We start from the raw sequence: 20,211 nt of genomic DNA on the forward strand, positions 1-20,211 counted from the left end.
ATTGGTAACAGGAAATGAGATCCATCGCCTGGGGGAATTGCTCCGCAGGTTTAAGCATCGCAAGCTCACTGTCCTGAGCACCACCTGTCTTTTCCTGTCATTTCTGGAATGGCCACTGATAACGTTCATCAAACGTCTCGGTGGGGTCCTTGAGTACTTCCACGTTGTGAAGGGCCTTGACAAGAGCCTCTCTGCCCGGCCGAGACCGATAGTCATATCACGCATGTGGTGGAGACTGATCGTTTGGAGGAATCTGGTCTGCAACTGACCTGAGAACCACTTCAAACAATTCGAGGCCGGAGAGTCGTGCTGAGGAGGTTTCCAACAATCCCAAAGTCATCTTGGACATGTCGTTGACCTCTGCTTTGTCGAAATGATTGTAATCTTGAGCGACCTTCAAGCTAAGCGTCTGAACTATCCACGTCCACAGCCGTGAGTTTCACAGAACACGACCCCGTGCCACGCACCTCCGTGAGGTATTGATGTGTTGCGGGTCCTCAAACACCGATGGCTGTGTCCGGGTAATGGTCAAGCCATCTGGATTTGCCTTCGCAGCCACCGGTAGTTTCTGCAACACAACCTGAATGGTCTCAAAGATGACTTTCATCATCTTGCAAAGATGCAGCAGCAAAGCTCAGCAAAGGATAACATCTCGCTTCGCAGATGATCCAGCTTGTGTGAGCGATACGGTGTCTCTAATGCGGTCGATTTTACCAGGTGCTTCCTCTTCGGACAAGGAAAACAACCGCCAATTGACAAAATCTCTTTCCAGATGATTCGACATTTTCATGACTAGAGCAGAATAAACGTGGCCCAAGCTGTCTTTCATTCACCACATTTCCTCTGACCCAGATCGTGAGGTTCATCTCCAATGAAGAAGCAATCTCTGTCGCTGTGATCTACTTAGTCGTATCTCCGTTTCACGAAGCCGTTCAACGACATCTGCAGGGTACGAATCACGGTTAGTATAGCTTGATATTTCGATTTCAGGAACGAGCGCTTGTATGAATTCATCAGCGTCGAACTTGATCAGAACAACGTAGGTCCCAGGAAGATCCAAATCTGAAACTTGGACCGCAAGACCAGTATCACTCCAGGAATCCTCTATCGTACCGTGTGTCGCACGCAGAGCAGTAATCCCACTTTTTGGATCATAAGATCTGTCTTGGATGGGGTTACGCGGCAAGTCAACAAATGCTCGGATAATATGCCAGGCTCGAAGCTCGCGATATATCGTACCACAAAGAGGGACTACCACCCAAAACGGGTCGAAAAATTCGTCGAAGCCTAGGCATATTAAAACATCTAGGCAGTCCGAGAGCGTTATCAAGAGATGACCAATTATTCCTTGCGCGTGCGTGCATTCAATAGTACAAGAATAGCCAGTAGGCAGTGTTTGACGCATTTGTGGCCATTGATGTAATGGCACGTGTGGATTATCTCGTGTTCTCTTGTGCGCTCTGAGTTCCAATCGGTTTTGCGACCCGAAACGGATATCGAATCGGCGATGGCCAGATGATTGGTGGTATATAAAAGGTTTGCGCGAAATAAATATGTGAGACAATGTTGATGTCCAGGGTGAATAGAGGTTGCTTGAGTAGGAAGACAATTTAATGCACGTCTCGCTGTCGACTGCGACGCGTCGGTATCTGTTTTTGGTGTTATCCCGGTCCTCTTTCTCAAGGAAGATGCCCATGCCCTCGGTGTCATCATAGATATACGGCTCGTGTAAGAGAGCCACAAAGATTCCTGTATACTCTTCAGTTAGCAGATGAGACAAGCTCAGCCTCATCCCGGCGTTGTTGACTGTCCAACCCTCTTGTAGCTCGCATATTTCCTTGGATAGCTCGAGTTTTAACCAATCGTGTATGTCCGAAAAGCACGATGGTGAAGCAGCCAACATGCCAAAATCTTCACAGGGTTGGCCTTTCCAAAGAAACAAGCTCATGTCAGTATTGACTTTCATGATCTCTTCTTGAAGCCTACGGAAAGCTTTTTGACCTTCTCCATATAGTAATGGCATCTGGACATCGAAAAGGCCCAACAAGCTATAAGCGCGGTCCTCTTGACGTGTCGTCTCCCTGTGGGCAGCCCATGACATTTTCTGTGCTATGCAGAAATCGGTGCTTCTGAAGTCGTCCAGGGCTCTCCTGGGTATCGAGGTCATCCTTTCAAGCATGGCGCCCAGCTGTCGTCGCGACGCAATAGGCTGCCATTTCTTATGGAAGAAATGCAGCTTTCGAGGAGCCAGCAATTCTTGTAGCGTCCATCCTCGTGTGAACCACAAACTCTTCTCTAGATCGTCGCGATTGTTCACATCTGAAAGATAGACATAGCAAATGGCAGCTTCACTGTACCATTTGTACATACTGTTTATAGCTTCATTGAGCTCAGCACTACTCTTTTTGTCGATACAGCATGTATCAACCCACACATAGGCATAGCCCCGTTTAAGGGCTACTTGGCAGAAGCGCTTGACCTTGCGAGAACCTTTAGTATCCTCGGAGAATGATTTAATCGACTCAAAATTCATCTCTTCCTCCTCCCACCTGTGGGAGAGGATGGCATATTCCGGTAGCTTGTGGTGAAATTCTTTCAGTGTCAATGTTTCTGTCTCAAGAAGCCACATCTTTGAATAATTGCGGTTAGGCACCTTGTAATGCTCGTTCGGGATGATCAGCGGCAAGAATCGGGTGAGCCTGGATGAGACATACGAAGTCCGGATGATCTGGATAGCTCGTGATACTGTAGATGGAAGAACTTAATCGGGCATGCTAGAGGAAGTTGAGCTGAAGCGCTGACAGGTAGCCCAACCTTGCCGAGTTTGTTTCAGCAATCGGCCTGGCTTTTCGGGGATTCAATCTGTCGCAAGCTGATGGCGACAGCGGTTCTAAGCAAGTGTTCGTGACTGCAATACGCAGCTTCGAGGTCAGATTGTGCCTTTAGGCCTGGCGCAATCCTTGGCGGCGACAGGCGTCTCACACCGACAGTCCTGTACCTGGGGGATGGTACCAACGCGGAGCTCACTGGGGGAGGGGAGGGGAGGGGAGGGGTCCCTGATCGCTAATGTTCGCTCAGGGTTTATCAGCTTGTTGTCTGAGACTTGTTGCAAGTTTTACCTGGGACTCCACAGATACTGATTGACCGCGTCAATTCGAAGGGCGAGAGTTGAAACTATGGAGGTAGGTGTGTTTTAGTGTTTGCAAATCCGGGGTTGGGATGCCTCCCCAGTCAGGCTGAGCAATTCTCCCTCCTCTTTTGCTGTGGAGGACTTGTCCAAGGACTCCAAATGTCTTTTAACTTTTGTCACCGCGGGCTGTGAGCCTCACGACATCTTGTCCTTCTCTCTGTCGATGAAACTGAGACGTCGCGAGTACTATGCGTGGTACGAAGTAGCTAGTAGAAGTTGATGACTGAGTTAAGCGTCACAAGTCGAAAGAGAGCCTTGTGCTCGAGCACAGGGCGGCGGATTAAGCATTACGCCGGAGTCCGAGTCAAAATTGCCGATCGGCCGACGTCGGGCCGGGTCGGGGTAGATTCCAACTCCAAAACAGTAATATACATTCAAGACCAGAGATGATCAAGCCATATATGACGATGTAGGAGAATAATGGGCCATGATTGTGGTCGCCTGATTGGGACCCATTCGCGTATATATAAAGGTGATGAGGACCACCTGGTGAACACTCTATTCCGGCTACATGCAATTCACACCTACTCTGCGACACACAGCATTTTGCTTTAAAGAGCTGCGAAACGATTCTTCAACGTCAAGTCAACAACGCCACACAAAGACGCTAGAGTGGAACAAGACAACATCAATATGGCAAGTCAGAAGGAAGCACCCCGCGGGGAGGACTACTCAACTCAGCGCCTTCGACAGCGATATCGATTTACCGATCCCAATATGGATCTCTTCTTCCTTGGAGCCCTTGGATGGGGTCCGGCAGGGGGATTGTCCGTCGGTGAGGCGTTTCACGCAGCGTCGCAAATCATCGACGGCGACGTAGGCTCCTGGGCTGATGCATTTGCGAACCTCGGAGCTGCGCAGAACGCGCAGGCCGAGACATGGCAACGACGTGGCTGGACCCGAGCCGCGGGTGAGACACGGCTGAAAGCATTTGCAAGCTACCGGCTGGCGTGGCAATTCGTCGGTCCTGGCGAGCGCTTCATGTCACTGTTCCGCACTCATCAGAGACTTTTCGCCCAGGCCATGACAGAACTGGCTTTCCCATGCACAAGCTTTACTGTCCAATACCAAACTGGAAATCTTCCCGGATACTTCTACCAGGCGAGCGATCCTTCAACGCCCACCGTGTTGGTGATAGGTGGAGCAGACTCCTGTCACGAAGATCGCTTCCTGTCGCAAGGACGCCATTTATTTGACCGAGGCTATTCAGTCGCCTTGGTCGATCTTCCGGGCCAGGGCCTCGTACAGGAACAGGAACTATTCTGGGAGAATGAGACTGAGCGGTCGATTGCAGCAGTGGTTGATCACTTGATTAGTCGCTTTGATGTGAGCCCACGTAAGTTGGTCCTGCTGGGAATGAGTCTCGGCGGGTACTTCGCCTGCCGGGCTGCAGCACATGAGCGGAGATTGGCGGCAATTATTGCGACAACCCCCCTTTATCGGCCGGGGGAATTGTTCAGGGAAGTGGCAAAAGGACTTGCTGAAGGTGGCGGCGACAAGTTATCGGACGCCGCACGGAAAAACTTCGAGGTGCTGGCATGGAAAGCCGGTGTTTCTGACATAGCAGATCTGGCTGTGCAGTGGGACGGTGCGAACGCAGAGCCGAACAAAGTCGAGATTCCATTCTTGTCGGTCGTTGGCGCACAAGAAGGTTCGGTGTGGAAGAAGCAGGCGAAGGAATGGCATGCAGCCATTCTTTCAAGCAAGAAGAGCTTCGTCGAGCTCAATGCTGAAACGGGCGCCGATGTGCATTGTCAGGGCAATAACACACTTAGATTGGTTCAGGAGGTGGATGGATGGCTACGTGAGATCTTGCCACAGTCCTGAACAGACAACTTCCTATTGCGAAAAAGGAGTTCACCGGTGAAAGTTCTCTTTCCATTAAGGACAGCGATATTTCAAAATGAGCGGTGAAAGTTAGCATCAAATGTTGATCATGGAGCTCCTGTTGGTTTCGGTGGGGGGTCAGATGTAGTACCGTTATCCGCCAAACATGTCAGCAGTCCCAAAGAGACGGTCCCATTGAATCCAATCTAACGTCGCGTTCATCCAGCTCTCCCCGTTGTAGTCTTGATCAAGTAACAAGTCGAGATTAGAACTAGAGGTATCGGTGAGCCCCGAATGAAACCCTTGCGATTGGACATCGCTCCGCGATACGTTGTCGTCCAAAGACAATTCTGTCTGCTCGACATCGACAGAACGAAATAAAGCAGACGCAGGACGGTCGGAATCTGCGTGACCTTGCCGTAAGCCGCCAGTGTCACCCATGCTCGCCAGTCGCGGATACCTTTGGCGAGAATCGACTGGACTGAACGCGTGGATAGTCCGTGTCAGGCTAAGGTCGACACTCGAGGTTTTGTTCACTTGTTCCTGGTTTCGAAGTTTTTGTTTCTCCCTTTGCTGACGGAAGTTGAGGATGTAGGATGGTGGGGGTGGCAGTGGCAATCCCTGCTTATCCAACGCGACGTCGCGAGCTTTGTATGCTCCTAGGCAGAGATCGCCTATCGCCACGCGTAGTCTCATCTTGCTGTTAACAAAGTCAGGATTCCAGTTGTAGGTTTCACCGACTAACCGCCAAGCCCTGTCACTTTCCGGAGAGAGGGGATTAGCACGTAGCGTGTCAAGAACATGGACCAGTGCTTCCCACGGAAAATAAAACGATGACTGCCAGGTATAGCCGCGAAGCTGGGGGCTCGTATACAGCTGTATATGTCCATCGAGGAGCTTGGTAGATAACTTCCAAACAAAGTTACTCTCCGATTCAGGAACCTTGGAGGAACCCCATCTCCGAGGATGGTGCGAAAGAAACCGCATGGTAAAAATGTGTGACCGGGCGAACATCATAGCCATCAGTTGGACTGGCTCTGAGGGATCACAGTATCGGAGGTATTTGGTCTCTAGTATCGCTTCGAGTTCATCGATAATGTCATCCCTAGCCTTCATGCTGTCTGGCTCAGGGTCGTTGCTCCAGAAGCCATCTTCCAGTCCCTGTTGGCGTCTCCTACTAACATACTTGGTCCAAAATCCCGCGACTTCCCAGCGTATTGCACACAGTACCAACGTGGTCATACGACTGGCAGTTTTTGGAGTTTCCTTGATGCCTGGGAAGAGAGCATCGTCGGTTATATTCGATGGAAGAAGAGGACTTCCCCTGTTGAGCGCAGTGTTTTGAAATTTCTTCGCGCCAATGAGCTCCGAGGTTCGTGAGTCGAACCAACTCAATTGCCACCAGATTCGGCGCCGGAGTTCTACTTCAAAAGGAGGCAATCCAAGGACTCGTCCATCGCGGTGCAAACCCATGCCTTCAGCTAGTCTTATCGCCACTGCCGTAAGAGTACACAAGGTGCGTGGATGACATGTGTCTCGGATTGAGAAAAGATGGAAGATGAAAGCCTGGAGGACAACAACATTCGTAGTGCGCAAGACTTTGGCACGTACGAGGGCCATTCTGGTTGCTGCTTTGTATCTCGCCAGTAATATTTGTCGTGTCTCGCCAAACTTCTGCTCACAGTCTTCGTTGTGCAACGTGAAAACTGATAGACAGTAGACAGCGAACATCAAGGCCTCGAAACTCCGTGCTATCCGGTCTGGATCGGCCAATGCCTTTTGGATTGATACCTCCACGGATGGCGCATGGATGATCTTCACCACCGGGTCAACATTGTCTTTGAAGATTTGCCACAGCAAGAGGACATGTGCCTTCGGTGGATGTGTTATGTTGACGCTGCCGGTTGCCCCCGACAAATCTGACAAGAAATCAGAACTGTAATTATCGCTGTTCTCATTGTCGCTTTCCTGATCAGACTCGTTTTCAAGACTTGCGCTTGCCCTGGGAAACTAAAACCGCAATGAGCCTCGAGGTATACGTATCCAATGCTCAGAGTAGACTTGCCTCGTTGACTGCCCTTGTCCAGAGAGCACTGGCTAACTATCAGAGTCGACTCGCTCCAGAGCAATAAGACTCACCTCTCCAGATACGTCAAATCCCCAGCAGTGTAGGCTAGTCGCGAAGAGGGATGAACATGCTCGGGTTCAGAAACGATTTCTGGAACAGGAATCGCCGTGGAGGACGCCCTTACTGCCGAAGATTGGCAGCCATCCTCCGGTGCATCCTCTTCGCCAGGGGCTGTTGACACTCCAGCATTTGTATCAGCGTTAATTCCATGTTCCTGGAGCAAAAATTCATATCTCTCAAGGCGTTTAATCAAGTTGCTGTGAGGGGTGGACTGTTTCCTTGTCTTACGAGGACCTAGCGGCCGATAGACACAATCAAAGCCGAACCTCAGACAAGCCGTACAAGGGTGTTTCCTGTCGCATTTGACCTTCCGTTCGGAACATCGGGCGCAGGCATGAGTAGCTGATGGCTGCCGTGCAGTGGTGGGAGCAACTGAGGAGCTCATGCCACTGAATGTGCGATGAAAACCCACAAGAGTTGCGAAGTACATGAGCAGAGGGTGAATCGCGAACAGGCACAGTTGGGCACTCTTAAAAGCGGCACCATTTTCGTGAGCTGCCAAGGTTAAGGAGGCTGGAAGCTGCTTCTGCGTCCACGGAACAGCATTGACCTTTGACGACTTCGCGGCTCTAAGTTGATGCCCTTGTCCTGTGTTTTGCACCAGGACGGGACACTGCGCCATCCGATCAGGAAGTGAATGAGAACTTCTACAACCGCCGGCAGAACCCACAGAGAGACTCGCACTCTCTACGGTCGGCTATTGAGCGAGCATGTCAAAGAAGAGCTCGGGTTCAATGCACGGTACTCATCCTCTTTCTTTGCATACCAGCCGTGCAAGCCGCGCATCGTGTCAATCTATAATTGGTTCTCCATCCTTGGTCATGCGACTTTCAGCGCCGAGGAGGCCTTATATGCTCCCCCATAGAGGTCGAATTGACACTTGACCTGAGGCGCATTTGGCCCACAGACGCTTTGCAGTCTGTCACACGCCTATGCTTACGACTAGAAACATCAGGATCTACGCTAGTTGCTGGCCCTAGTTAGCTGGCGCTCGGGCCTCTGGGTCGAGCCAGCAAGGGTGTTGGTTCAGGACGCAAGGTCGAGGTCACAGTCGCAACACGAGCCCCTCGATGAAATTGTGTTGTGAATGGACCGAGAGTTGGTTAACGAGTGCAAACTCGCCTGTGGCAGCACATCCTGGCCAAACCGTACTTCCTCACCGTGGAAGTTGTACTAAACTGACCATTAAAACCCGCACCTATATCTTTATCCCTTCTTTGTCTATGGGGTTGCTCCCATCAGACTCGCAGACTCCATTGTTCAATTGATGAGGATATGAAATATGAGTCTCTGATCGTGGGCGACTATCCGGCAAGATGTCTGTGCATGAAATAACGGGCAACATCCAAAGTCGCTTTGTCCAGGTTACGACGCTCCTTCACTTGATCGATCCAGTGCGAGGTGAACCAACCGTGTACGGCCTCGATCAAGGTGCGAACGCAGGCCAACAAAGTCGAGAGAAGCTTCTGAAAAAAAGGTTTCTCGATTCTGTCGCCCTTATATGCGCAAGAAGGAAAGACGGCGACACAGTGTCCGCGGCTTGCCTGGAGGAAGGCCTTCCCGAGGGAACAGTCGTCCGTATTGCTAGTAATCAGGGCGTCAGTGATTCTACCCTTACTGAGCTCCGAGAAATCATACATATCTTGAATGGCATTGCCAGTGGCGGTAAGTCTACTTTTGAACTAAGAAAGGCAAAAGTTCACTGTCCTAGAATACGGCGCAGCCGACAAGGAATCGGAAGTACTGGCGCGGATCACGAGTCTCGACATCTCCAGGATACGAACTTATCTGAAAGACATCCGCAACATCGGTGACGACGTGGAGGGCATTTTCGAAAGCAGTGGCTCAGCATCGGCGTTACATCAAATTGACTATGTAAGAGATTTCCGGGAATGGTGTGCCCACATCGTAGCAATACGACATACGCCTCCAGGATCTGGCCCGGAGCTTCTTGTCGAACACCTTCGGTGGGCCACGGAAGCTCGACGGACTTACCTGAGTTGTCTGCAAGCTCTGTTTCCCGATGCGTGGCCGAAATGGGCCCGCGCGATATTCAAGCTAGGACGGTATGTGATTGCTTCTAGGGTGCTGCTGCAGTTTGCGTCGGACTATCCAACATTCTTCAATCCCATGCTGGTACTCCCCGCAACCGCTCCTCCGAAAGCCAGGTTCACGTGCTCCCAAGAAGAAAAGCCCCTGGCGACCGTGCTGCGAAGACTCTCCAGTGTCCCTGAGGTGGACAAATACTCCTCAAGGTTAGCTCAGATCTGGGGTGTTCGAGATCCAGAAGCCCATTTCCGAGATACTTGCACATTGGACTTAGCTGTGCATGCTGAGATGCAGCTACTCAATTTCTATGACAGTAATCCCACCAGAACCCCCCCTTTTCGCTTCATCGGAGTCAGCAAAAGATCATGCTTTTTGTGCCAAACATTCCTAGGAAGGCATCCGCAATCCTTCGGTATCACCTCTTCCCACCAGAAGCTTTATCTCACCTGGAGGCCTCCACCCACAACCAGCCCAGCTATTTACAGACAGTACAAGACCATCATACGTGATCTGAGTACGGCTATGGAATCGGTAGCGAAACAGGATCTACAAAATCGTCTTGGTCTCCGGCGACGTGTTCCTGCGGACTCAACTGCTGGCGTATCCATCTCGGGATTAACGGATCACAACAGAACATCACAACATGAATCCCTCCTCGAGAGGGTCACGCCGTCACCAGAGTCCGTCGTCGGGGAGTGTACACCGTCATCGTTGCAGCCGATCCCGGTGGTGGATACCTCATCTTCAAGGGAAGAATCGTTCTGCTCTACGTATACCAACTCACCTGCTGGACATTCATTTGCCGCTGCCGAGATGGTATTTCATGTCATGCGCCCAAACGAACCACAGAAGCAAGACATCATCGGCATGCGCGACGTTATAGATGCCCACACCGATGAACCATCTTGGCCAAGACTGGTTGATCTTCTGATGGATGATTCGGGGGTTGGTTTCGGGAGAGGCGACTACCTCATGGTAAACAACCAAATTCGGGTTGGCAGCGAAAGGCAGTTTCTGGCTTGCTTGCAGTATTTACGAAATGAGATGATTCTGAACTGTGCGGTGTATGTGTATAACTCCGACACAATATCACCAAACATACCACGGCAGGTCGAGTAGTACGAGATGCAGATTTGGATGGACGCTGCTTCTTCGTCGATGATGAATGGAAACCTCTGGATCTCAGTAATCCAATCACCGTCCACTATTCGAGGTGGCTTTCTTGGGCCTGCTGAATCCCGGTTCATCTGCGCCAGCATGTGTCCCTTTCCTTAACTACAGGTACGCTGGCTTCTCGATTTACGCTCTCTTTTCAATTGTTAACTTCAGCCTCATTTCGCGCGCAGTCTACTCGTTTATCAACCCCTGCTTTTTGGGGCGCTGTTTAATCCATAGGAAGGCTCCAAGCCATGGCTGACCCTTGTAGCGGTCATGGTAAGTCAGAACCCCCCGCTCAGCCTAATCATTCATGCAGCTCGAGGATTTGGGAAAAGCCACGAGTAAGCGAAGCAAACTGGCAAATAAAGGGATGACAAGTCTTACATAGATAAATGCGCTGTTCTTCAGCTGGCTGCCACAAGTCATCGCTGGGCCAATAAAGTTGTCCGGACGATTCTGTTATCTGGTTGTTGAGCCTCACTTCTTCATTGAAGTGTTTCCGCAACCCTCCGCAGTGTTAGGATCAGATTCATGCAAAATCTCACATGCACAATGAGCTTTTCGATCGAGCCCTGTACGATACACAAAATCCACTATGGTATAAAGAGATTTTCGCTATCAGCCTTCCCTACTCCGCCCAGGATTGCATTCTATTGTCTCTACAATGACGGACGAAGATCTTTTGGCGAGCCCAACTCTACTGCGGAAAATAGACCAATTGCGTGAGAGGAATGTTGGCCAACATGTTCCGCTTCCACAGGTAAGTTTTCAACTATACTATTTGCCCATGCTGAGATCATATCTTCCTCAGCTTGTTGTTGTCGGCGACCAAAGCTCTGGTAAATCCTCTCTTCTGGAAAGCCTGACCAACATTCCCTTTCCTCGGAATCTGGAACTATGTACGCGCTATGCGACACAGATAACATCTCGCCGCGATTCTGAATCATGGCTGGAAATTACTATCATCCCCGGTCCCCGTGCAACCGACGCGCACAAAAGAAATCTGGCCGATTATCATCCCAGAATTACATCTCCGCAAAGCCTCCGCACTCAATTCCGGGAGATTCTGGGCGAGGATGGTCCGGATTTAATCATGTTTAGCACATTGTCGTCGTTATTGACTACGTCCTAGGTGAATGTCCGAATGGGAATTCGGACGGACACGTCCTCCGGCGAAGGGACTGTTTTCAGCGAGGATGTTCTTAAGATTGAAATATGCGGCCCTAATGAGGATTACTTGACAGTCATTGATGTTCCGGGTCTTTTCCGCACCCCGACGGAGGGAATTACAACTAGAGAGGATGTCCAGCTTGTTCGAAACATGGTGCAGAAGTATATCAAAAACGACCGTACCATCATCCTCGCAGTCCTCCCCAGCAACGTCGATATTGCTACCCAGGAAATCCTTACGCTTGCAGAAGATTATGACAAGGCTGGAGAGCGAACCCTGGGCGTACTGACGAAGCCGGATTTAGTAAAGGAACACAATGCACAGGTCGGCATTTGCAACATTGTTTCGGGAAAGAAGAGGCCACTCACCCTTGGATACTACGTCGTTCGAAGCCGCGGAGCGGACGACGACGACGACTTTAACCATGCAGATGGTGAAAAAATGTTTCTGAAGACGCCTTGGAACCAACTGCCAAAGAATCGTCTAGGTGTACCGGCTTTGAAGGCACGACTGAGCGAACTCTTGAGTCAAATTACGCAAAAGGGCTTCCCGGAACTACGAAAAGAAGTCAATAAGCAGTTAGCTGATTGCCGCACAGAACTGGAAGGACTTGGCCCATCGCGTCAAACTGAGAGGGACCAACGATTGTTTCTTAGTTCTCTGGCCCGGAGCTTTCAAGATACCGTTCACGCGGCCATGAATGCCTATTATTCGAGTCAGGCTATTTTTGAGCAGAGAGAAGAACTCAGACTTATCACGTACGTGGTAAATCTCACGGAGATCTTCGGCGACGATATTGCGCGGAAGGGTCACGTCCGCTCATTTGAAGGTCACTCTAGACTCAGCGATGATGACGAGGAGTCTTCCGAAAGCGAGGAATCCGATTCCCGGGCCGAAGCTCATGCGATAGAAGGGCCAGATTTTCTTCAAGATATTGATCTCGACGAATTCGACGTCCTCGACAGTATCATAATTAAGGATTGTGATGTCGATGATCCCATGCCCGGCATTATGGACTGGACTGAAGATATCTACCTCCGAACTCGTGCAATTGAGTTAGGCACTTTCAGTGGGATTATCCTCTCAAGCGCCTTCAAAGAGCAGTCTGGTAATTGGGAATTGCTGACGAAGTCATACATCAGCCATGTTGTCGTGGTCATTCACCGTTTCATGGTCCTTACTCTCAACGCACTTTGTACCGACGCACAGCTTCGCGAAGAGCTATGGAATTGTATCATTGATGAAGTCCTCGAGAGATACAAGGCAGCGATGGATCAAGCGATGTTCCTCGTGTCCCTGGAGAGAAACCGAAGGCCATACACGGTAAACCATTACTTCAATGACAACCTTCAGATCGCCCGTGGCAACCGAAAGGCGGACATGTTGAAGCCAAAGTCTCGAAGAGAGATCACGCAGGGATATAACCGCCAGGCCATCACCTCGGAGAATCTCATTGTTAATCTCAGCGATGTCAGAGCTACAACTAGAAGCAAGGGCAATCTGGAATATATCAAAGAAGAGATACACGACATCCTATGGTCATATTACAAGGTAGCGCGGAAACGTTTCGTCGACAATGTTTACCAGCAAGCTGTGGATCACTGTTTATTGACCGGACCGAAGAGCCCTCTGGCTGTTTTCACGCAGGAGTGGGTGATCTCATTGGACTCTGAGAAATTGGCGAGAATCACACAAGAGCTGTCGGTTACTAGAGCACGGAGGGAAGTATTGACAAGGAAGCGTCAGGATTTAGAGACTGCGGTGCGGATTTTGAGAAACTGAAGCCGGTAGTCAGTGTCAAAAGTTCTAGCATTCTTTACGAAGCATGTACATGCAAAGGCTCACCTTTGTGCGCAGGAGAAGGTTCGAATCGGCATAGGAAAGCAGATATAAGAAGGCAGACTTGTTGGAGTATGTGTCTCTAAATAGGTCCATCATGAGTCAAAGCCCGGACAACTGCAATCCTTGCATTGCTCAAGGACTTCGGTTCGAGCATTCAGGAGGAGTCCTTTGGCCTCAGACCGAGTCCTCGAACATAGAAATTCAGCAGCGTTAAATAGTTTGCACTATTTCGAATCTAAAAACCCGAGGTTGAGGAATCTCGTTACGTTCTAAGTAGTTATCTATATAGTGATCACTCTTCCTGAGCTCAGCGACTAAAGAGAAAAGCCCATTTTAGGCTCGCGACTTGATTTGACTTCCTTGATCTTCCACATACTCCCATTACTTAGGGTTATTTCTGGGACACTATCACTCTCAATAGCCTCGCTAGATCGTCAAAGATTAATGGCTTACTAGATACTCCAGCTCTACTCTTTAAAAGAGACATTATAGAGTATCAACATCTCAAGAACACACTACCCAAAACTATTACCATGGACTCAGACTGCCTCTACGTCGCGAGCTATTTGCAAGCCATATGGCATGCTAACTCGGGGCAAGGAAGCGTCTTCATCGTCCGCATCGCTCCCCCCTGAGGTTTCTGTTGCAGTCAAAGACGAGACCTTTTGCTCTTCAGGAACGGGTATCTCCATCCCCTTCCGAAGTCTCTTTATGAACTTCTTAGACTCTTCCTGACTAGCCAGGTACTCCTTCAATCCCGCAAGGGCTGTTACTTTCACCTTTCTGACAACCCCTCCTACGTCTTCAAGATCTTCGTAAAAGCCCACCAGCATCTTCTTTTTACCGTCAACACTACCGGCAGCTTCGCATTCTGCCCTGAATTCACTCACATCTGTGTTCCAATTTTCCCTGTCGCTTCTGTCGTCAGGGATTATGTTTTTGGCTTCCTCATACAATTTGCGCCAGTCGAAGGGAATAGGTTGCGGTGAAACAGTGCGTATGTATGAACGTGCACTGAAGCCAGAGTCGAAGAAGAGATTGTGGAGGCCGAAGAGCTTTGGCCACTTCACCATTCTAGCAGATACTTCCAGCTGAACTTTGAACCCTCCTTTGAGGCACCGAACGAGAGTAACAAGCCTGAAAATCGATGGTATCCCGCTTTGACTTCCTGGTTCCTCGTAGAGTCTCCAGGATGCAGTATTATGTCCTTTGACAAGGCCATGCAACTTCCTCCTTCCTTGGAAATTCGCTTTGTCGTGATGTGTCTGCTTCACGCTCGTATTCACTTGCCCTGGTCCGGCCGACGCTCCTGCACCGGCAATAACCTCGTTGGTGTCCTGAACCTCCCGTTCGCTTACATCAACTGCGAGTACGGTGGGGAAAACTTTTGTAATTGAAGGCTTGGAACCCGACGCTTCGTCTCTCCAAACGGTAATATTGACGTCGGCGCCTCGGAACCGATACTGCGGAGAGAAGCGACTTCATAAAGTTTAACCCAAAACCGAGTAGGTATACGTCTTGTCTCTCATACAATATTCTCTCCGCTGTCGTCAACTTAGCCTGAAAATAGGTATCTCTCCTATAGAGCAACCCCTTGCCATTGAACACCGCCATGAGTACTCCACCTCCGAAGGGATCTTCCGGGAAGTATCTCTCAAATTTGGTACTGCCTGAGGGAACGCTGTCTCCACCGCCAATGACAGGCGTTTCTTCCATTATTTCGACCGAGTTTTGACTGGAAGTCATCGGTGAAGGAGCACCGTTTCCATCGTCAATGATAGGCGCCTCTTCAACTATTACTATTTCGTGCGAGTTTTGACTAGAAGCCATGGGCGAAGGGAGAGGACTAAGCGCCAGAGGGGTTCGAATAGACTGTTTTGAACATTGGGTTAAAGAGATTTTGCGAAAGAAAATTTGCTAATCCTCTAGAAATCCGGCTGTAGAAAGTAAAGGATGCAGCGTTCACCGAAGCAGCCGTTCCTCTAGATGAGAGGCACACGTGTCAGAAGCTGATTCGATGCGACCTCGACGAGGGAGGAATTTCACAGCCCCAGTACATAATTTCCACGGATAGGGTGCAAGATATATACACATAGGTAGCCCTGGGCCCCTGAATAGTGAGCTCAATGAGAAAGAAAAGTTAGTCGAGTAAGGCACAAAACTTGTTTATACAAGGGCCCAACTTAACTATAGAGTTACTTAAGATCGCTAGCGCCCTTACAGCGCTTAGGCGCGAAGCGTCTCGAGCCCTATAATTGCTGTGATTGAAAGCTAACGATTACCATCTAGGGAGCAGGAAAAAAAAGAGCTGGTACAGGAGCGCGGAAGAGAGGCTGATCGGACAGAGCAGCGACTCTTGCAGCGACTCTTGCTGGAAGAGATCCTGCAGCGTGTCTGCCAGTGTCAATCGGATAAACAGAACGAAGAAGCCACAACAACATAACTTATTGACAAGCTATACAGGAATTTAAATTCTACTCCAATATTTTTGCGCCAAGCAGATTCAAGATGAACAGCCCTGGTGAGAGCGCGTAGGGGGTCGGGAGTTATGGAAATGAACGGGGGTGGGATCTCGACTTTCCTATCGTAATCAGTAGAAGGGTGAGTATCAAAATTCACTCACGTTTTCATCATGAGAGCGTAGCCATTGTCTCAATTTCCACGAGGCCGCCTCTTCAACTTCATTCAAGCCCGTCATCAGATGCTCCGGTCCTGAATTATATCTTGAGGTATTTACACAGACTGTGTGGAAAGAGGGAAGATGATCAAAAGTTTTGCGCAACTTGGGGGCGGCTTCAAAAGCGTTGTTGGCATGAAGCTTACTCCTGCTAGAAATCGCATCTTCAAGCGTTGTCCTTGCTGTATTTCCTGTGACACAGTCCGTATTTGCGCTTCGTGGAAAGTACCAGAGTTCACCGGCGGCTGTCAGCCCCACGCACACTGTGAGCATCGGCATTCCATCTTGACTTCGGCTTTCTTCCGGAGCGCCTAAATTATATCTCCGCAACGTCCTGGGTTCGCCTAGCGACATGCGGAAGGGGAAGGGAGAAACGAAGCCTGTGATATAGCACAATATAGTGAGAAAGGAGTGAATTGATGGCCTTTCAAAAGTTGCAATTCTTGTAAAGGGGCGGCGGGGCGTTCGGCGCGAGGCGGGGGCGCTAGGGGTGAGTGTTGCAGCAGTCAGTAATAAAGACGGTCATGGGTGATAGCCGCAACTCAGCCTGTTCACCACCTTGCCTCCAGCGCAAATGCGGGAGGATGCTGGTCTTGAGTTTTCTCAGCTTTTGTCTCTTGTCTGTGTGATATTATGGAATGGCAACTGGCATGAGAGAAGCTGTCAAAACCAGGGTTCATGCTACTTAGAGGGTATGGTGGTCGTGGAAGTTTCTCTCGTACTCTTCAAATAGTTACCTAATGGACTTATTCAAAAGAACTAACCGCAAGTTTAGCTGCATAAAATGGGATTTGAAATTTGCGCATTGGTCCAATGTTCTTATAATTAGTATTGCTTGGTGAGCTTGTTCGGACGTGGCTGTGTAAATACCTACCAATGCTACCATGTTGTCTCCATCCGAATTTTGGGCTATCACTGTGAGTCATCCATGGTGAATGTTTCCAATTTCTACCTGCACTACATATTCGCGGTGTGTTATTGCTTGCTTGTTTCTTTGCAAATACCATTGGAACCGCTTTAAATGTACCAGTTCCTGGCACGAAGAAGGCAGGTTGTGTACTGGAGAGTCTGCCACTACGCCCGGTCCATGGGGCCGGTATCGGCACCCCCTTTTCTTCTCCAAGCGTACTGTAAGTGCGAGAGCGAACCATTTTCTAAGTACCCACTCCTCATATTCGTCGACGATTCAGCTGCTGAACCTCAGCAATTGCCTTTCCGCCACGACCCGCGCCGTGGCTTCTGGCGAACCAAGTGAACACGCTATGGTCTTCGTGACCGTGCAGCGCTGCCTCAAGTTTGTCAACCCTACCCACTTGAGAGGGAGGCTTGGGATCAAATTGACTCAAAGCCTCCACCGTGTGGTCCCTTTGATCGCCAGCTATGCCAAAGACATCTAGGCCATGTGGTCTACCATGGCGCACTGCGTTACCATTGCAATAGTATAAGGAGGGCGGCCGTGGCGTGGAATGCATGCGCCTGTGGCGACTCTCCACATACATATTTGCTACCACTTCGACGCCTGGGATTAAACCTGCTCCTCAATGTCACAGACAAGTGTTTACACTGGTATCTGGACAGACTGGAGCCATGGACGTGCTTCAGGCTTGACTCTCACACTCACTCAGAATCACTCCGGCTATCTCCTATCGTTCCTTGCAATCTTGGTCACCTTTGCAGGTGCACAGCTATGGAAAATCGCGGCCTTCATCTTGCATAACCTGGGTTCGGGAAAGCCACTCCAGAGACACCGATTGATCCATCAGCAACAACAGGTCATCCTGCGCAACTCGCAGGAAGCGGGCAGCACCATACTCGATCTGTTTCGCCTGGTGTGGGCGTGGAGGAATCAAGGCGCGAGGCATTCGAGGACATACGTGACTATCGTCCTGGCGACGCTCATTCTGGTCGGGTTTTCTGCTGCGGGTATATTGACGGGCGAGATTACGAAAAGCGCAAGCAAACATATGCTGGTTCAAAGCAACATCTGCGGAACATGGCAGGCCACAGGCGACGCGACGTCGTACGCGACGACTACGGTCTATACGCAGAAAAACATCAACGACACCTTGAGCGCAGCAAACTATGTGGCGAACTGCTACGGTGACACACTGAACTCCTCCTTCGCATGTACCAACTTTCCCCGACAAAGTCTGCCGTATGTGTTACAGCACAACGCCTCATGCCCTTTTGACGACAGCTTTTGCATTGACGGGCCTACCAGTGCCGTATCATTCGATACTGGGCTCCTAGATTCGCATCTGCATCTCGGAATCAATGCGCCTCCGAAGCATCGGATCCAGTACCGACGTCGCACAGTTTGCTCCCCTCTCGCTTTCGGGGATCGCTTTTGCCGTGCCGAGAATGATACCCTCTCCGGCTTGGGTGCCGTTGATGAGTTCGTTCGTTGTTACACGGGTCCAACGGTATACACCAACTACACCTTTAGCGTCGACACGCACTCTTACTTTGTCGGCACGTCTGGATATCAATTGCAGGCCTACTACGCCGAGGGAGGCGCCAACCAAACCGCGTGGGAGCCTGTTCCTGAGCTCTCTCGCACCGACGCCGATGTGACATTGTTCTATCTCGCCCAGAACAATGTCGTGTATGCGAACCCCGTGGATGATCCGTTCTTCTCGGCGCATCGAGTGAGATACGCCCCATTCGGAACCAACCGAGATGCTCTAGCAAATGTTACTGTGTACGCCTTTGATTCCTGGATCGATGCCATGGGTTGCACCGACCAACATCAAATCTGTAACTCTTCGCCACTCAACTCGTCCAGCCAAGTCTGCACACCTCTGACGGCGTTGTTGGGCGTAGAAGAAGCCATCCTCGCCAACGGCACCGACGAGAAGAGCGCGCATCTTGCCATGAATCCGTACCAACTCAGCACGGCTGTTCGCGTCTTCGAAGCTGTCGACGGCTGGGCCATTTTCGACGTCGTCAACGCCCGTGGCGCCGCTGCAATGAAGGCCAACGATGTCTTGGTCGGACTCAACGGCCCCGGCCTGCCGATTGACCAATGGGTGGTCGAGACTAGAACGTGGTTTGCGCAAACTCTGGCAGCCGTTCAATCAGCAATCATTCAGTACACTACAGGCCCCGGCACGACAGATGGCGAAATTGTACCTCCTGCCAACAAGTATGATGCCGAGGGGTGCAAGAGTCAGCTTATCCACAACAGCGGCGCGTATCAGAACTTCAGCGTCCTCGGAATTGCGATAGTCGTGGCCCTCTCAGGCGTCATCATCCTGTGTTCTTTTCTCCTCCGTCCGCTCACCGATCTGTTGCTCTACCGAGGAGGTGCTCGGCAGTGGCACCGTCAGCTATGGGTGATGGAGGACAAGTTGCAACTTCAACGATTGGCTTACCAGGGAGCCGGCCATCGTCAGGGTTGGCATCGGGTTCATGAGTCTGTCCCCGTCTCTGACAAGGACCAATTGTTCGACGACATGACAGCAGTGGAGGACAGAGCCACCACTCCACCATTGAACTATCCCATGAGTGGGTTTTCACAATCCACGCATCAAGAGAATGGGCAGCTGCCGTTCGGCTTCAGTGATGGCAATGGTACTCAGTCGATGAAGGAGGCCTCCTCTCTTTTGAGGTCACATCAGTAGATCGGAGGTGAAGAAGAAGTTCTGACAGAGAGCTGAATCTGTTGCCCTTTTGCGTTTGGTACATCACACCGTTGTTTTGATCAGCGGTTTGAGCCACTCGAGACGACCTCAGCTAGTCTGTCCTTCTTCTCATGCCCGTAGCCAGCACCATGGGTAAGATCCGGTAGAGATCATCCCAAGAGGAGCTAAGCATGGGGACCTGAACTATCCATGATGGTTGAAACATGTCTGGTTAGGACTGGTCAATCTACAGTGTCGTCTGTGTAGAACATTCGGCGGTGATCTCCCCTTTATATGGCTTTTGATGTATAACGCCGGCTTTTGGCGGCTGGGATAGCCAGCCTTTCGCCAAATCAATGAGCCATCCGGCTCGCCTATGCAATCCAAGGTCCTTGAAGAACACGAGCGTCTCTTCATGTTTGGCTCGTGCAAGATGTTCCGGATCGGGGAATTGTAGAAGAAAGCTTTGGGCAACAGGGAGTGCTT

At 50.4% G+C, this 20,211-nt stretch overlaps 9 protein-coding genes across 9 annotated transcripts; 5 read left to right on the forward strand and 4 right to left on the reverse strand.

The window, feature by feature from the left end:
• Nucleotides 1–217: 217 nt before the first annotated feature.
• On the reverse strand, nt 218–610 carry PV08_03797 (uncharacterized protein; the record flags this gene model as incomplete). Its single annotated transcript, XM_016378148.1, has 2 exons — nt 218–401; nt 468–610. The coding sequence occupies 2 exons, from the start codon at nt 608–610 to the stop codon at nt 218–220; spliced, it is 327 nt and encodes a 108-aa protein (XP_016236825.1).
• A 252-nt stretch (nt 611–862) lies between these two features.
• On the reverse strand, nt 863–2,629 carry PV08_03798 (uncharacterized protein; the record flags this gene model as incomplete). The annotated part of the gene is made up of 1 exon (XM_016378149.1): nt 863–2,629. The coding sequence occupies one exon, from the start codon at nt 2,627–2,629 to the stop codon at nt 863–865; it is 1,767 nt and encodes a 588-aa protein (XP_016236826.1).
• A 1,194-nt stretch (nt 2,630–3,823) lies between these two features.
• On the forward strand, nt 3,824–5,017 carry PV08_03799 (uncharacterized protein; the record flags this gene model as incomplete). The annotated part of the gene is made up of 1 exon (XM_016378150.1): nt 3,824–5,017. The coding sequence occupies one exon, from the start codon at nt 3,824–3,826 to the stop codon at nt 5,015–5,017; it is 1,194 nt and encodes a 397-aa protein (XP_016236827.1).
• Nucleotides 5,018–5,170: 153 nt separating this feature from the next.
• Nucleotides 5,171–7,827, reverse strand: PV08_03800 (uncharacterized protein; the record flags this gene model as incomplete). Its single annotated transcript, XM_016378151.1, has 2 exons — nt 5,171–7,019; nt 7,157–7,827. The coding sequence occupies 2 exons, from the start codon at nt 7,825–7,827 to the stop codon at nt 5,171–5,173; spliced, it is 2,520 nt and encodes an 839-aa protein (XP_016236828.1).
• A 694-nt stretch (nt 7,828–8,521) lies between these two features.
• On the forward strand, nt 8,522–10,373 carry PV08_03801 (uncharacterized protein; the record flags this gene model as incomplete). Its single annotated transcript, XM_016378152.1, has 2 exons — nt 8,522–8,870; nt 8,917–10,373. The coding sequence occupies 2 exons, from the start codon at nt 8,522–8,524 to the stop codon at nt 10,371–10,373; spliced, it is 1,806 nt and encodes a 601-aa protein (XP_016236829.1).
• A 703-nt stretch (nt 10,374–11,076) lies between these two features.
• PV08_03802 (uncharacterized protein) lies at nt 11,077–11,544 on the forward strand (the record flags this gene model as incomplete). Its single annotated transcript, XM_016378153.1, has 2 exons — nt 11,077–11,172; nt 11,224–11,544. 2 exons carry the CDS (start codon nt 11,077–11,079, stop codon nt 11,542–11,544), a joined length of 417 nt encoding a protein of 138 aa, XP_016236830.1.
• A 12-nt stretch (nt 11,545–11,556) lies between these two features.
• Nucleotides 11,557–13,365, forward strand: PV08_03803 (uncharacterized protein; the record flags this gene model as incomplete). The annotated part of the gene is made up of 1 exon (XM_016378154.1): nt 11,557–13,365. One exon carries the CDS (start codon nt 11,557–11,559, stop codon nt 13,363–13,365), a length of 1,809 nt encoding a protein of 602 aa, XP_016236831.1.
• A 599-nt stretch (nt 13,366–13,964) lies between these two features.
• Nucleotides 13,965–15,255, reverse strand: PV08_03804 (uncharacterized protein; the record flags this gene model as incomplete). Its single annotated transcript, XM_016378155.1, has 2 exons — nt 13,965–14,904; nt 14,957–15,255. The coding sequence occupies 2 exons, from the start codon at nt 15,253–15,255 to the stop codon at nt 13,965–13,967; spliced, it is 1,239 nt and encodes a 412-aa protein (XP_016236832.1).
• Nucleotides 15,256–17,643: 2,388 nt separating this feature from the next.
• PV08_03805 (uncharacterized protein) lies at nt 17,644–19,725 on the forward strand (the record flags this gene model as incomplete). Its single annotated transcript, XM_016378156.1, has 1 exon — nt 17,644–19,725. One exon carries the CDS (start codon nt 17,644–17,646, stop codon nt 19,723–19,725), a length of 2,082 nt encoding a protein of 693 aa, XP_016236833.1.
• Between the last annotated feature and the right edge of the window lie 486 nt (nt 19,726–20,211).

This window comes from Exophiala spinifera (assembly GCF_000836115.1).
Source record: "Exophiala spinifera strain CBS 89968 unplaced genomic scaffold supercont1.3, whole genome shotgun sequence".
In the NCBI taxonomy this organism is placed as follows: domain Eukaryota; kingdom Fungi; phylum Ascomycota; class Eurotiomycetes; order Chaetothyriales; family Herpotrichiellaceae; genus Exophiala; species Exophiala spinifera.